Consider the following 14865-nt stretch of genomic DNA (forward strand, 5'->3'; position numbering starts at 1 on the left):
CGCTTGCGGTGGTCATGACTGCAAGGAGAGTCCGGCTCCGCAATTCCAGGATGCCAGGAGACCCAGCACCTCCACCAATTATGGCAAATAAGTCCGACATGGCTGTGGACGGCACGATGGACGCGGACAAGAAGACGCAACAGCGTAAGCTTAGCCAGTCACACAAGGAACAGCGTCTAGCCCGCGCCCCATTTCAGTAGCATTGGCGATCCGGCTGCGGAGCTCTGCACGGCGCACTGCTTCTTCCTTACATTAGATTTAGGTGCGCGCTCCAAGTGATCTGAATTTCCAGAGTCCCCCACTACGCCGTGCCTCATAATGAGGTCGCGGTATTGGCGCTTAAAACCTACATATTTAATTTTTAGACGTATCTTTTCTAATTTAATACACATAATATGTACAGGAGGCTTCAAACCCGGCCCTATGGTTTTCGTTAACCTTCAATGCTCGTGAAGATTAACAGCCTTCTGATATTTCTTTTCTGACAGGTAAGCAACGCGACACCGTACAGCGTGACGAAAGCAGCGCTGGATCATCTGACACGATGCGCGGCATTTGGTGAGCATCAGTTATTCTCAGTTTAAGTCAGGCCTTTAAACATAAGCCACCAGATGAAATATTGGAAGTTTATCGTGGAAGGTGTACAATCAGTAGTTGTAGTTTGTCATAGTTTCTGCAAACAACGGAACTGCCTTCATCTAGATGGGACGCAATGCAAGTGCTGTCGCACGTGGTCCAATACCATCGCCGTTTGCCGGGTGTTGCGGAGCTCAGAGCGTAGCGGCATACACCGGCACCACCAACATGAAAAGGCAGCAGGGGCTCTATAACGTAAAACTATTCCAAACTTTTCTATTCCAATTCTCCTATCAGCCCTCCACGATCGGTCAAAAACTTTTTTCGACCACCCCCACTTCACCTGTCTGTCACGCGACGTCACGAAAACCCCATCTTCATCTCCCCATCTGATAAAGCTCCCCATCTGATATGATGTGTACACACTGATTATGCATGATTTGACAGAAAAAAGAAAAACAGTTATTTATGATTCGACGCCTTTTTGCCATTAGCCTCCGGCTATTGGTCAAAAGTTTCCGGGCTGCAGCCATTTCACCTACCTGTCACGCGACGTCACAAAACCGCAAAAACTCACTGCGTCAAAGTGACGTGTACGCATTAGAGATGCATTAATATGCCGAACAAAACTGAATTTTCTTCTGAATTGCCGCAGGCAGCCCCATTCCGAAAGGAATAAAAGATGGCTGCCGCCGATCGCTCAGGCGTTGGCTACTCGCACCTGCCGCAGAGCATGGGTGTATTTGCGCATAATAAAGCTTCTTGCGTGGTCGTGAAACGTTTTCGAGCACTTTCGGCACGTTTACCACCTCATTCAGCCATCTCTTCTTTGCTGAGTGTCCATTTTAGCGTCATTCTTAAGCTTCCGTTGCATGCCGCTGCGATTTTCGACCAGCCACAGCAATCTAAGTAAGGGAAAGCCGACCAATCGCAGACGCCGACACCACCCTCTTCATCCGGTTATCAATTTTCAGTGCAGTAGCTCTGCCCCATTGAATCCCTCTCCACTTGAGCGTTCTCCTCGCCTCTTGTCAGCCAATTAAATACGACAAGCCGCTAAGTGTAGGCAATGTTATTCGTTTTTCAAGGAAACCAAAGTGACCTCCTATGAACGAGGAGAGCGTTTTATTCGTGTGTCCAGACAACCCTGCGGGGGACCGCCCGGTGCTTGCGTCGGTGGTTACGCACATTTGATGTCAGGAGATTGGAATAGAAGCATATTGAAATAGTTTTTACGCTATAGGGACCCAGAACACAAAACGGACACACATATACGTGGCAATTGTTTGTATCATACTCATTATCATGTTAAATCGGCGTGTCCTTGTTAGTAAGCGAGACGCCTGGGTGTCTTTCCGTCAAACTTCTGAAGACCTCCTCGCCGCAAAATAATTTGCACCCTTATTCACTTCTATGTTGTAAATTATTTTCCAGTGCTCACTAGACTGAATTACAAATCTTGATTATACACTAAATGTTGTCTGCCGCCGTCTAAGGAGTGTCTGACCGCACAAATGTTTTAAACTCATTAAAAATTAGAGGAGATAATAGATACTGAAATGTCGCTTTGCCACCCTGTCAGGGCGTGAGATGCACTTCCATAGTAGACACTCTCCCCTTGAGCCATAAAACTCAATAATGGAAAAGTAGACCCTCTCTCCGGCCTCTACTAGCCTCCGCAAACAGCTTTTCGTTGTGGACGTCCCCGGTACCGAAGACAAACGACCACGTCACGCTCACGGTGCGATCGCCGTATCTTTCTTTTTTTTTCGTGTTTTCGTCAATCGGCTCCATTACGCACTCTCAGTATCGGCGTTGCGTGTTCTGCATTGGGAGACTTACCACGGTAGGCAAGCCTGGCCGCTCGAGGCACTTTGCGTATATTAACTCGCTACCGTTGGGGCCCCGTGTCGCAGAAAATCCGACATGAGCTTCGGCTTCCAGCGTCGGACGTTGTTTCTGCAAAAAGACCACCGATATCCAGGCCCTGCTTGTGGCGCAAGGAAGTTACTAAACTCATTGTATTTATGAAGCTAAAATACGTAGAAAGTGGGACTTACACACAACCTGAATACATGGTATCTCTTGGCGTCTGATTTGAATATACGAGAAAGCATGATTCCGTTACGCGAAAACTCAAACAAACCTCTTTTCCAGCGTTTCTACCATTCATAGACCGGCGACAGCGCGCGCCATTTGCGCGGACCGCCGCGTGAGTATCTTGGAGTCCACAGAGCATTGCGCCCGTTTTTTGAAACACTTCCACATGGCGCTCGCCTTCGCCGCATCGCGGTCCACGCATGCGGTCGCGTTTCCATCATAAAGCCTGCCTTCGTGCATAGCGTCGCCCAGAGCATTTCCCGGTAAACATTTCACAGGCTGCAGTTGCCGGGAAGTGTGAGAAACAATCATGGATTTTTGAAAGACGAAGCTTAAGCGTCCTCCCAATTTTTCTCAGGCTTCTTTCGCGATCGGAAAAAACACTTTTATGTAGCACGTCTTGTGCAACAGAAAGCTATGTCGAGAGTGTTTCCCGTTGCTCTAAAATTTTATCATCGCCACTTCTAATCTAATTTTAATATTTTAGAAGTTTATTTGGTAATTGGAGCTAATTATGCAGTTATAGAAAATGAAAAAGTAATATGAGTATCACCAAGCGACAGCAAAGAACATTGCCTTGGCTCTGTCCAGCTACGTGGTATTCGCATATTTTTAAACTCTAAGGTTAGCTGGGACACCCTGTCATGTAGCACTGGCGAAGACCGCCGAAAGTGAAAAATAAACAGGAATGCTTAGACGAGCAGTGGGCTGCAGACAAAGATACTGACCGGGACTTCCTGTGTACTTGTGTCCCTCAGAACTCGTTAAGGGCGCCCCAGTCTTGTTATATTTGATGACAGCGATCCGCAGTGGTCGTACTGACCCGCAGCAGGACAGCCGCCAATACGACACCTGCGGTCAAAATCACGCCGCAACCTACGCCACCACCTTCGTCAGAACCACTACGCGACGTCACCAGTATGCCCCGCTACTCAGCCATCGCTGCATTGGCAGACTCGATATTCTGGTGCGAGTTCTTCGAACATTACCCCTGCCCGATCTCGCTATCATCCTCGCCTGGCTTCTTGTAGGCTTTAGCCGCACGAGTGGCTGCTGGCCGGTCTGCTCTCCTTGCCGCTTTTGAAGACAGGCTTGACTGTTGACTTCGCTCTGTCAAGACCAGTTTGGTCCAGCAGGCATGCTGGACCAAACTGTTTGGTCCGCGGAAGCATGCCAGTTTGGTCCAGTTTGGTCCAAACGCGGACCAGTTTGGTCCGCGGAAGTTTGGTCCGCGGACCAGTTTGGTCCGCGGAAGCATGCATCGCTGGCCTTGCTACGCACGTTGCCGGACTGGAGTTGCATGATTTCTCTGCTTAAGCACCGTCAGCCTAACTCCACAACGCTCAAAGCATTGACTCGCGTAAAACATCAGTTCCACGGAGCCTTCCCAAGTTCACCTACCTTTGACGGTATGACATCGGGGCCTCCTTTAGAGCGCAGCACCCGCTCCTGCGTCGAACATTGGCATCACTTGTAACCGAGCGAACGAGAACAGCGAAATATGAGAGCGAACGCGGCGCGCCGCGGGGGAAGAAAAAAGCGGCCATAGCGAAGAGGCGCGAGGAGGAAAGCCGGCAGAACGGTGCAGCGGAACCATCAGGCGGAAAGTGGAGGAGGGTTTGGCGAAAGTGCGTGCTGGAAAGCGCAGTGCTGGCGGCCAGCAGGCACGTGGCGAGCGTGGAAACAAAGCGCTGGCATGGGCTACGAGCTCACTGCGCATGCGCTACTTCCCCTGCGGCGCCGCCTTCGCTGGAGAATGCGCTTCACGCCAGCCGTGCGTTGGTCACGCTTTCTTTCTGAAGAGTAAGCGATGCAATCAGTGGCAATGCTTCATCTGCTGCTGCTGCTAAACGAGCTACCTAAGCAGAGGATCGGCGACACCACCGAGAGCACCCTAGGCCGCTATCTTGTACACGTTGCAAAAGTCGATGTTCGATTTCGCCTCACGCGATTGGGCTAGATTGGCCTAGGCCGCGATATCGGCGCTGCCTGGACAATCGCGCGATCGATCGATCGAACAATCGAACGTCGGCTTTTCGAACGTGTAGAAGATAGCGACCCTACTCTTCGGAATCAAATTCCTTGCCACAATATACCGCGAATTTAAAAGCGCCTGAACTACTGCGCTCGAAATTCACGTTATGGAGCATCGTAATCGTCGGTGAAATTTTTTCGTCCACAGTTTGAAACCGTCGCTGTTCTACACGCCTGGGGTGCGATCGGAGATGGTTGTTCGGCGCGTTAGTTGGGTTACTGGCGCGCGCGATTGGCCTACTCCGCGCCGACGTCGGCAGCGGCGGGGCGTGGCCACGTTTTTGGTGACGTCAAAATGACGACATGCTCCTGTCAATCATCCTCCCACCGAGCATTTCGTCTGCTAGGCGCCGAACCCTACGAGAGCTGGGAAGCTTGGAGCGATCATACGGCTTAGCATGGCGCGTCTGGCGGATTGGATTGGATCCAACAGGCGGCTGCGGCATGGCACATTTGGATCCAATCCATAGTTTATTTCGAGAAAATGGCGCTTCCGTTGGGAACTTAGGTTGTTGCGCTTGCGTTTCTAGAGAAAGGAGGAGAGCGGGTGGCGGTGCGAAACGCGTTCGAAGGAATGGCAGAAAGTTAATTCCGGCGTTGTTTTTGTTTCTCGAAACAAATAATTCGTTGGTTGTACAGCGCAATCGACCCCATCATTGGTGCCAGCGAGCCACTGAAATGTTGTAGCTGCCTCTTGAAGAGTGCGCCACTCTTCCCGTCGTTTCTCTTTCTTTTTTCTTCTCGCTGTGCGTCACACCACCTATGGACGACGCAAAGAAACTAATAGTTATAAATTGCAGTAGTCACACGTGCTACTATTTGAAAAGGTGTTTGGGCTTGAGAAGAAAAAATACATTTTTTTTTTAGATAAAGGTTTCATTCATTTGGAAGTCGAGAAACATTTCGTTTTGTAGTATACTGCCCGCAAGCAGACGACAAACGACGGAAGTAAACTTCCGGGGAGGTCACCACTTCCTGATTGGCTGCTCTCTCCGCCCCGTTGTCACAAATTTTGCATACTGCCACATTGTGACGTTGCAGCAACCGAACAGAACGCGTATCGAACAAAATATCTCCGATCGCGCCCCTGGTCACCTCACTGCTGAATCTCTACAGTGTTTGCCGGCATCCGATTATCCCAGCCATAGTTATGATGATCGCATTCCACGCTTAAAGGGAAAGCTTAAGCGTCCTCGAAATGTTTCGGTTTTCTTAAAGCGATCTATAGAAGGTAACAGTGGCTGGCTTTCAGAACTCTGCAAGCCTGCAAGTGCCGTACTTTTCAACTTTGTTTAAATTTTATTGGTTTCACGTTTGCTCTTTTTAACAAGCAGCATTTGCAGCGTCGAAGTTTTTATATTGGCTCAAATATTGCTACTATTTCGCATGAATTATTTTGTCCTTCATTGATGAGTATTTGCAGGATGTTCTAATGAGGGGGAGGGGGAAATGAAATTTTTTTAGGCAGTCTCATAATTTATTTAGGGCTTTCCTTAACAGAGTGGCCTTACGTCCCCTCGAATCATCTTGGAAGTTTTATTTTACAATAAAGATAACAGCTTTATTTTTACGCATGAGCTACCAGACACCACGCGTGTGCATTTCTTATATTTATTGATTTATTTTGGTGATCGTCGTGTCATCTCCTTCTATCAGCCTCGCGCATTTATCCAAGTATGGCACTGTGATTCCGCGTATTATAAAAGAGAGAAAAGAGCAATAATTTCGATTTGTTTAAAATCGGCTGCTCACAAAATTTGCTCAATGCAAATGCAGTCTAATTTTACTAGTCTATTAGGTCGAATTTAGGCAGCTGGCTGCATTTCGTTCGTCTAAAATTTTTTAGCCAAGATACTACTGCAAGAATTTGGTTGACGTTTAAGCTTCGCCATTAAGAGTTGAACGCGATAGCATTCAAACATCATTGACTGCTTCTCACGCTTCACGGCAATTGCAGCTTATGTAAATGCAATGTTTACCTTGAAACGCTCGCGGAGAACGCTATACGCGAAGGCGAGGTTTCAGGTAGAAACGCAACCTGTACTATGGGCCGCGGATGCGTGGAGGCGAGCGCCATCTGGAGGTGTTGTAACGAATCGGGCGCGCCGCTCTGTGAATGGTAGAAACGCTGGAAAATGAGTTTGTGTTTTAGTTTCTGCGTAACAGAATTATGTTTTCTTGTATATTCCAATTACAGTCCGACGCAATCATGTCTGTATGTTGTGTGTAAGTCGCACTTTACGATGTTTCTGTCGAATTTTACGTTGAGAAATTCAATTAGTTCAGTAACGTATCTGCGCTATACAGAGGTCCTGCGTGGTTGGGCATGCGTGGTTCAGAATGAGTTTCCGTGAAAAGACGGTTGACACTGGACCCCGACGCCAAATTTTCTGCTACACGGGGCCCTTGACGCTGTAGCGTTAAAATGCCAAACACGGTACATGAAGGGTAAAGGCAGATGCTTTGAAGACCTAACGTGAGGCCGGAGGCAATGCCGCATGCACACTGATGTCACACAACCTTGAAAAGGCCGCGAACCGTCATGGCGTGCCTCTAGTTTACTGGACCGCAGTAGGCTGTACCCGTGAATTTGAACTGTTCTCTTGAATTTGTCGTAAAATCAGACCATATTGACGCACGATGCATGAAAAGCCTTTAGGTAAGTGCACCAGAGGTGTAATTTATTTCATCAGCATGTCCTGTGGTGGAACGTATATCGGCGAAACTGAACGCTGCATGACCGACCACTTAAGGGAGCACGCGCGAAAAGGAAGCAAGAGAGGATAACGGAGCACATGGGAAAGCCCATACTACTGGATGTGACTGTGAGGGTGGCTTCTCGGGGACAGTCATTCTAGGCAGGAGCGGTAGCACTTCTTCAAGACCTGCTCTGAGAGTGTTCTATTTATCAAAAAATAACAGAAAGCTGCGTAATTGAGCCGTACATCCCACTTACCTCAGAACATGATTTCTTGTAAAACCGTCTTTAATGTACAAGTGTTTGTTATTCCAATAGTGTTTAATTTATCCATATTATGTGCCAGCATGGCAAGGTGCTATAGTTATGTAGAACTGCTCGCACTAATAGCTTTGTGAATACGCGTTTTAAATTTTTACCAGATTTTTTTGTGCCTAATTTTGTCCTTGATTTGTAATTCTGAATTCTAGCCCTTTTTTTCACGGGCAATGAGACTCGTCTTCTTTTTATTCATTCCTTTTGCACTTCTTAGCTTTTCCTTTGCTACACTGCTTAATCTCAATGATGATAGAAAATAGGGTCGTTTACCTTTTTAAATACTATTGTCACGACCAATTAAAAACTATGATAGAGCCCTTTTATAAACTAAACACAGTGGTGCCATTTTTTAATCTTCTGGGTTTCTCTTTTCTTGTATGCGCATGTTCTCACAAATTTCTATACTTAAAAAGGTCTGAATTTTAACCTAAAGAAAATTGACAACTGCACACCGCAATACTCTTCATGTATAGAGTTCCCTTTCTTTCAGAGAACGCTCCGTATGGTGTGCGGGTGAATGCGGTCAAGTAAGTCAAATGAATCTATGTTTCAGTGCACATACCAAGCACTTGTGCTGCCATGCAAGCAAATGTGCTGTTATATTTAAGAAAACATCAAAGGGCTAATGACTTACCATGCCATCAATTTGTTTAGTTTTTATAGAAAATATTCGCAAATATAGGTTAAAGGTAAGAAAACAGGGCAACGTGTGACTTCCATCAACCCGGAAAGCAGGGTTTATTTAATTTCTTAATTTTTATATACGCATACAGCGGTCTTTATGCAAGATATACCACGCAGGTACAAAGAGGTAATGCAACTGTAATGCATGATACAACAAATCGGATGTACAATATTCCAAATTGTACGGTGTTTAGATAAAAGAATGGCAAAGCTATGAAGTGGTAGGTTGCGCAAAGTACCATCTAGTTCATTCCATAAATCAACGGGTAAATGAAAAAATGTGACAATACAGGTAGGACGTAAAGCGTACAATATTTAGTGGGTGAGTGCATCTAGTAGGCCGTACAGAAGAGTTGCTATACTTGGCGGGTGCTGAAATGGTCGACGTTGAGGGCGCTCTCTTGTGTAGAAAATAAATTCGCTCACAAGTCTTCAGCTGCTCTCCCGAAGAACGTGATAAGTAGATAGCTAGCACTGTCACTGAAATATTTCTATGATTCCTTTGGCACAGGCTCCTATCTCTGGCTTTAGACACAAATATTTAGGAATGGAGCACATGCCTGTCAACGCGGAAATAATTCAGAAGCCTGCTGAATATTAGCATCTCCTATCTGCTGCCTTCATGGATTATGGTGACGCGTTCAGTTGAGCAGGGATATGAGCAGTGAAGGAGGCTTTGTGTAATAATAGAGAACAAGAGGAATACATACGTGTATATCTCGGGTAATATTTACTGATTTCAAAGCTTACAGAGTTCTTCACTGTAAAAGAAGGAACGCTAAGTAAAAAGTCCGTTATGAAAAGGCACACACTCACGAATGCTATTCACTGCATGCTTTGAAGATGTCGCGACATTCGACTACTGAGGTTACGGTGCAACAACCAAAGGGAACATTACAGAAACTATGCGGTTCGCCGATGGCATCGTTGTATTGATCAACGCTGGAGAGCATATACCTACTCTGGACACGAGAGTTTAGTTCGCGTGAGTGCCACCACGTGGCCTAGTGACCTTAAACTCCTCAAACTTCCCGTGGTGACGCATGATGGCGTCAACAAAACAAAAATAAAATAATGAAAAGCTATCCCTAGGCATGGAACTTTTCCACAATGCTTGTCCCGCCGGCGTAATCAGTGTTCTTGATAAAGCGTAGCCGCTCGTCGCCCGGAAATGGCTTATCATCCTAAGAGCGTGTAGTCGCGATGAGCGATGATTGATTCTGGGCTTTTGATACGGTTCCTCTTTTTTTTTTTTTTTCAAGCTAGAGTAACCGTCAGAATCCCTCCGCGGCAGCCTTTCTTCAGTCGGCACGCACTCTTAACGTCAGAACATCACACAGCGTCTACTAGAGACGCCGCCGTGGACGGCTTTTGATTTTAACCTATCGATTTCATTAGGGGCCCCAATTATTTCCCTACCGACTTTGCTATCCGCACTCATGGGCTACCGCAGCAGCTGAAAATTGAAATGTGCTTAAGTATTAAGACATGTACTGTGAAAGAGGGTTTATTAAGGTTGAACGGCAGACGGGAGGGCCGCACGACGGGCACAGCAAAGACAGTTTCGACCGGCGTCAAGAGCTCGCAATCTGCGCTCGCACCTGCCGCCTAGACAGTGTACCAATGCTGCCTGCGTTGCTTCATCCCCACTACAGTACCCCAGCGGCGAAGGGAAGCCATCCTGGCGACTCAAGGCGACGTGAGAATAAGGGGGTCATGATATGGCTTGATGCGGCTCACGTGGACCACCTGGCAGCCAAGACGACGCTTGTAGGAGGATAGGGTGATCGGCTCAACAACATAGGTGATGGTAGATACGATCACGCGATACTGGCCTTGGTACTTCGTGGCAAACTTAGGATTCAGGCCACAGGATTGAAATGGCGTGCGGAGACAGACGAGGGAGCCGACGGCGAAAGCTTGTGCAGTGATATTGCGGTCATGACGATCTTTTTGGAGGGCTGGATTGTCCGAAGTAAAGGAGCGGGCGAGCTGCCGACACTCTTCAGCATATTGAGCCATTTCAGAAACTGGGCTGAATTCGGAGGCGTTCGGAGGATATGACAAAATGGTGTTGAGTGTGGAGCATCGTTCGCGGCCATACAAAAGAAAGAATGGGGAAAAGGCGGTTGTCAACTGTGTCGCGCTATTATACGCGTAAGTGACGAAGGGAAGATCGACATCCCAGTTAGAGTGGTCAGAAGTTATGTAAATGGAGAGCATGCCTCCCAGCATGCGGTGTAAGTGCTCCGTTAGCCCGTTGGTCCGCGGGTGGTAGGCCGTAGATGTGCGGCATGAACGAAGGAACTCCTCAAGGACATCGGATAAAACACACGGTCCCTGTCGCTGAGCGTTTCGCGTGGTGCGCCATGCCGGAGGACGAAATGACGTAAGACGAAGTTCCCAACGTCAAGAACAGCAGCCGAAGGAAGCGCAGCCATTTCCGCATATAGCATTAGGTGGTCGACGGCGACGATGACCCATCTTTTACCAGCGACAGAGCACGGAAGTAGGCCATAAAAATTGATTCCGACACGGTCGAAGGCGCGTGCAGGGCACGGTAAAAGCTGCAGGAGACCGGGTGAATGGGGAAATGTTTCCGTGGTTGACACAATTGGCAAGACCCCATGTATTTGCGGACATATGTGTACACGCCACGCCAGTAATAACATTGTCGGATCCGCTCATATGTTTTCAGTGTACCAGCGTGAGCATATTGAGGATCAGCATGAATGTATGCTCAGACATCGGACCGCATGTGGCTAGGGATGACGAGCAGCCAATCACAGCCATCCGGTTAATAGTTACGACGATATAAGAGTTCGTCCCGTACGGCAAACTGCGTCGCTTGGCGGGGAAGGGCACGTGGGTGTGCAAAGTTGGCGGAGCAGAAAGGACATTCAGGAGTGAGGCGATCCAGGAGTCTTTTGGTTGTTCAGAAGGCATGTCTATGGCGGTAACAACAGGTAAGGGGAAGGGAAAGGCACCAGACGAATGCGGTTCTGCAGTCGATTTCACGGGAGATAGGGAGAGCGCATCCGCGTCAGAATGTTTTCGCCCCGATCTGTACACCACGCGAATGTCAAATTCTTGCAGGCAAACAGCCCAACGTCCAAGGTGATCAGAAGGATCCTTCAGGGACGCCAACTAATACAGTGCGTGATGGTCAGTAACCACGTCGAAAGTGTGGCCGCATAAGTAGGGACGAAATTTGCTTATTGCCCACACAATCGGGAGACACTCCTTTTCGGTTACCGAGTAGTAGGATTCCGCCTCGGTGAGGGCACGGCTAGTATAAGCGACAACATACTCTGAGAAGCCGTGTATGCGTTGCGCGAGTACTGCAGCAAGACCGGCGCCGCTGGCGTCCGTGTGTACTTGATTGATTCTTTATTAGTTTATCAGATATACATGTGATGGGAGGCGAAGGGAAAAGCCATTCAAGGATGGCTTGAGGGAGTCCTTCGTCCCCATACTGGCAAAGATAACATCAGAGGCACACACGTTTTGTTGGCATGGTCGTACGCTTTTACAAAACTATCATGTTAAGCACAACATTGTCATAAACTTTGACAAAACCATAAAATTAAACACGTTAGTTACTGTCCTACGTAGGTCATCATGAGTTAACATACTTAACTTCACCTCAGCATCGAATGACAGCACATTTCATAACAATGTACACTTAGTAATAGTGACATTGAAACAATATTATTAAATACAAATCGTAAACAGCTCTAGAGGTCAATGTTAGGCTAGAAAGAATGTGTGCAAGTCAGATAATTTTGCTTCGGGAATACCGATTTGTTTTTTTATTAAACTCATTTAGTAGACATGGAAGTTTGTTTTGGAGCATTTGCCGACCATAGCCAGTGGCATATGATGATGATGTTCTAGTGGCATATGATGCTTCCTTCAAATGGAGATTTACTAAACCCATGAAGAGAGAATTAGGACAGTCATAGTTAAGGTGATATTCACGCAACAATTTATGCTCATATGTGTCTTGTACTCTAGTTATTTTACATTTTTTAAAGAGCTCCACACTAGAATGCCGGAGTGGCACATTCTCAGTTCTTCTCAAAACTCTTTTTTGCATTACTAATAGCCGCGAGAAATTAGATTGTGTAGTTTCCGGCATGAAGCTTGCGCGTGTTCACTGGAACAAGCGGGTTTTCCGCGAATAACAAGAACTGCAGGTTCATTATTGAAAAAGGCAGGTGACAGACATGTTCTGGACAACAATCCGCAAGAGCCAAATGCAGTGATCACTATCTGGTTAGCAAGAATTTTCTTCCCAGGGTGGCTGAAAATTCAGCAATCGAAGCCTATGGAAACGACGATAATTTGTACTTGATTTTCGAGACAAAAACCACGGATGTAAGAAAACTACGGCGTCTATCGTAACAGTCGCTGCAGCGTGTGTAGCCAGGGGACTCAGCTTTCAATAGATACCTATCTCGACTCTCTACACATGGCGTAACACTGTTCCTAAAAGCAATTTCTCACAAACAGTCGTGTAATTGTTCACGTGGTATCTATCAAAACCCATCGTTCTGCCTCATGCTGCGTGATTCTTTTTTTTAACGCCATGTAGGATTGAGTTCAACAGTCTTCCACCACATGGCCGAAACACAAAACTCAAGATTTGGTTTTAGTATTGGTTTTTTTTTTTTCAGGAGGGCTCTTCAAAGATATTTTCTATTTTTACTTCCTAAACGTATGAATGGGTTAGTTATTTGTTGAGTGATCGCTTTCATTGTCGGATTTTATTCCTTGGACAGCATAACAACAAGCATGCGCATAGCTCTGTGTTGCGTTAAAAAAATACTCTCGTGCCTTGTAGCATGGACATACTTTGCACCTTCATCCATCCTGTGGAACTTCACGGCAATGCACATGCGTGACTGAATGGGCAAAAATTTAATCAATTTTATTTCTATATAATAGCCGACTATCGACAAGTTTCTACTGTCTGCGCCAAGAGGGTAGGCTTTTGTAACAACATATGCATTTACAGCACTTAGTCGGAGCACTGGTGGCGCGTTTATGCAGTGTTTTGGTCGGGGCATAATGGCATAATGGCATAATTTGGCATGATGGGCGATTATGCCACACGACAGGAGCAAACGGTCTTGCACTCTCTCAGCAGAGGGCACATTCACTTGAAGATGTGCGAAATTTAAAGCATTAAGCGATTTAGTACAGCTGTAGTTTTGAGCGGTAATTGCAGAGCGAGTGTCATTCAGTCCGTTTGCACGCGTATGTTTTTGGGAGGCAACAGGGAAGTTGAGGGAGTGTATATGGGTGTGCACACTTTGAGCGTGGGTGCATGTGCACTTGTACTTGCGTGTGCGCGCGTGTTTGTGTCCCGGTATTTGGATAAGCGTGCGCACAAGTGCGCGTATGCGTGTTCGAGCACACGTGTGTTTGTGTTGCCAGGAGACTCGACTTTCGGTAGATGCTTATCTCGACCCTCTACACGCAAACGTTGTACGCAAACGTTCCTAACGCAGCCTGTGTTGGTGGCTCAGGAAATGAAGAACTGCACCCTTTTATTTTAATGATGTCGCATTAAATACTGCCGCAGGTTGGATCAAAATACCTAGCCCATAATTTCATCGGCAACTCATTACATTTTAACGATCGTCCAAATGAAGCATCTACATGAACAAATCGAATTTCGTCAAGATGGGTATTCGGTATTGGTAAGGTGCTTATCCTTAACCCATATTAGTGCTGCTTGTGAAGATTTTACCGGGACCTGAGCAGTTCATTTCAAGAATGAAGCGTATCCAGCATTTCTGGACACGAGGGTTTAGTTCGCGTGAGTGCCACCCCGTGGTGTACTGACCTTAAATTTTTAAAACTTCCCGCGGAGACGCGTGATGACGTCAACAAAACAACAATAAAATATTTAAAAGCTATCGCTGCACACTGAACTTCGCCACACTGTTTCTCTCGCCGGCATTATCAGTGTTCGTGATAAAGCGTAGCCTCTCGTCGGCTGGAAATGATTTATCATCCTAAGAGCGTTTAGTCGCGACGAGCGATGATTGATTCTAGGCTTTTGATACGGTTCTCTTATTTTTTTATTTTTCTTTGTTCCTTTCAAGCTGGAGTAACCGTCAGAAGCCCTCCGTGGCAGCCTTTATTCAGTCCGCACAGACTCCTAACGCCCGAACATCGCATACCGTCTACTACAGACGCCGCCGTTGACGACGTTTGATTTTGAGCAATCGATTTTGTTAAGGTGCCCCCAATTATATCCCTAGCGAATTTCCTTCTGCACTCGTGGGCTACGGCAGCAGCTGCAAATCGAGACGTCCTTAAGTATTAAGACATATACATGGATATGTTGGTTTTGCACCTTGACGCAACAGTCACGACACAAGAATTGAGCAACTGTGTGTGTCGTTCGTTTGCATGCTATGGCCGAAGCTGCTTGCGTCACG

The 14865-nt window shown here is 46.8% G+C and overlaps 1 protein-coding gene across 1 annotated transcript in view; it reads left to right on the forward strand.

The window, feature by feature from the left end:
- The window catches only part of LOC135907159 (3-oxoacyl-[acyl-carrier-protein] reductase FabG-like), an 84992-nt gene that overhangs the window by 61482 nt on the left and 8645 nt on the right, over window positions 1-14865 (forward strand). The window contains exons 6-7 of the mRNA XM_070538054.1: window positions 489-558; window positions 8217-8253. Coding sequence (XP_070394155.1) covers window positions 489-558; window positions 8217-8253 — 107 coding nt within the window. The remainder of the gene's footprint in view (window positions 1-488; window positions 559-8216; window positions 8254-14865) is intronic.

This window comes from Dermacentor albipictus, chromosome 4, assembly GCF_038994185.2.
Source record: "Dermacentor albipictus isolate Rhodes 1998 colony chromosome 4, USDA_Dalb.pri_finalv2, whole genome shotgun sequence".
Classification (NCBI taxonomy): domain Eukaryota; kingdom Metazoa; phylum Arthropoda; class Arachnida; order Ixodida; family Ixodidae; genus Dermacentor; species Dermacentor albipictus.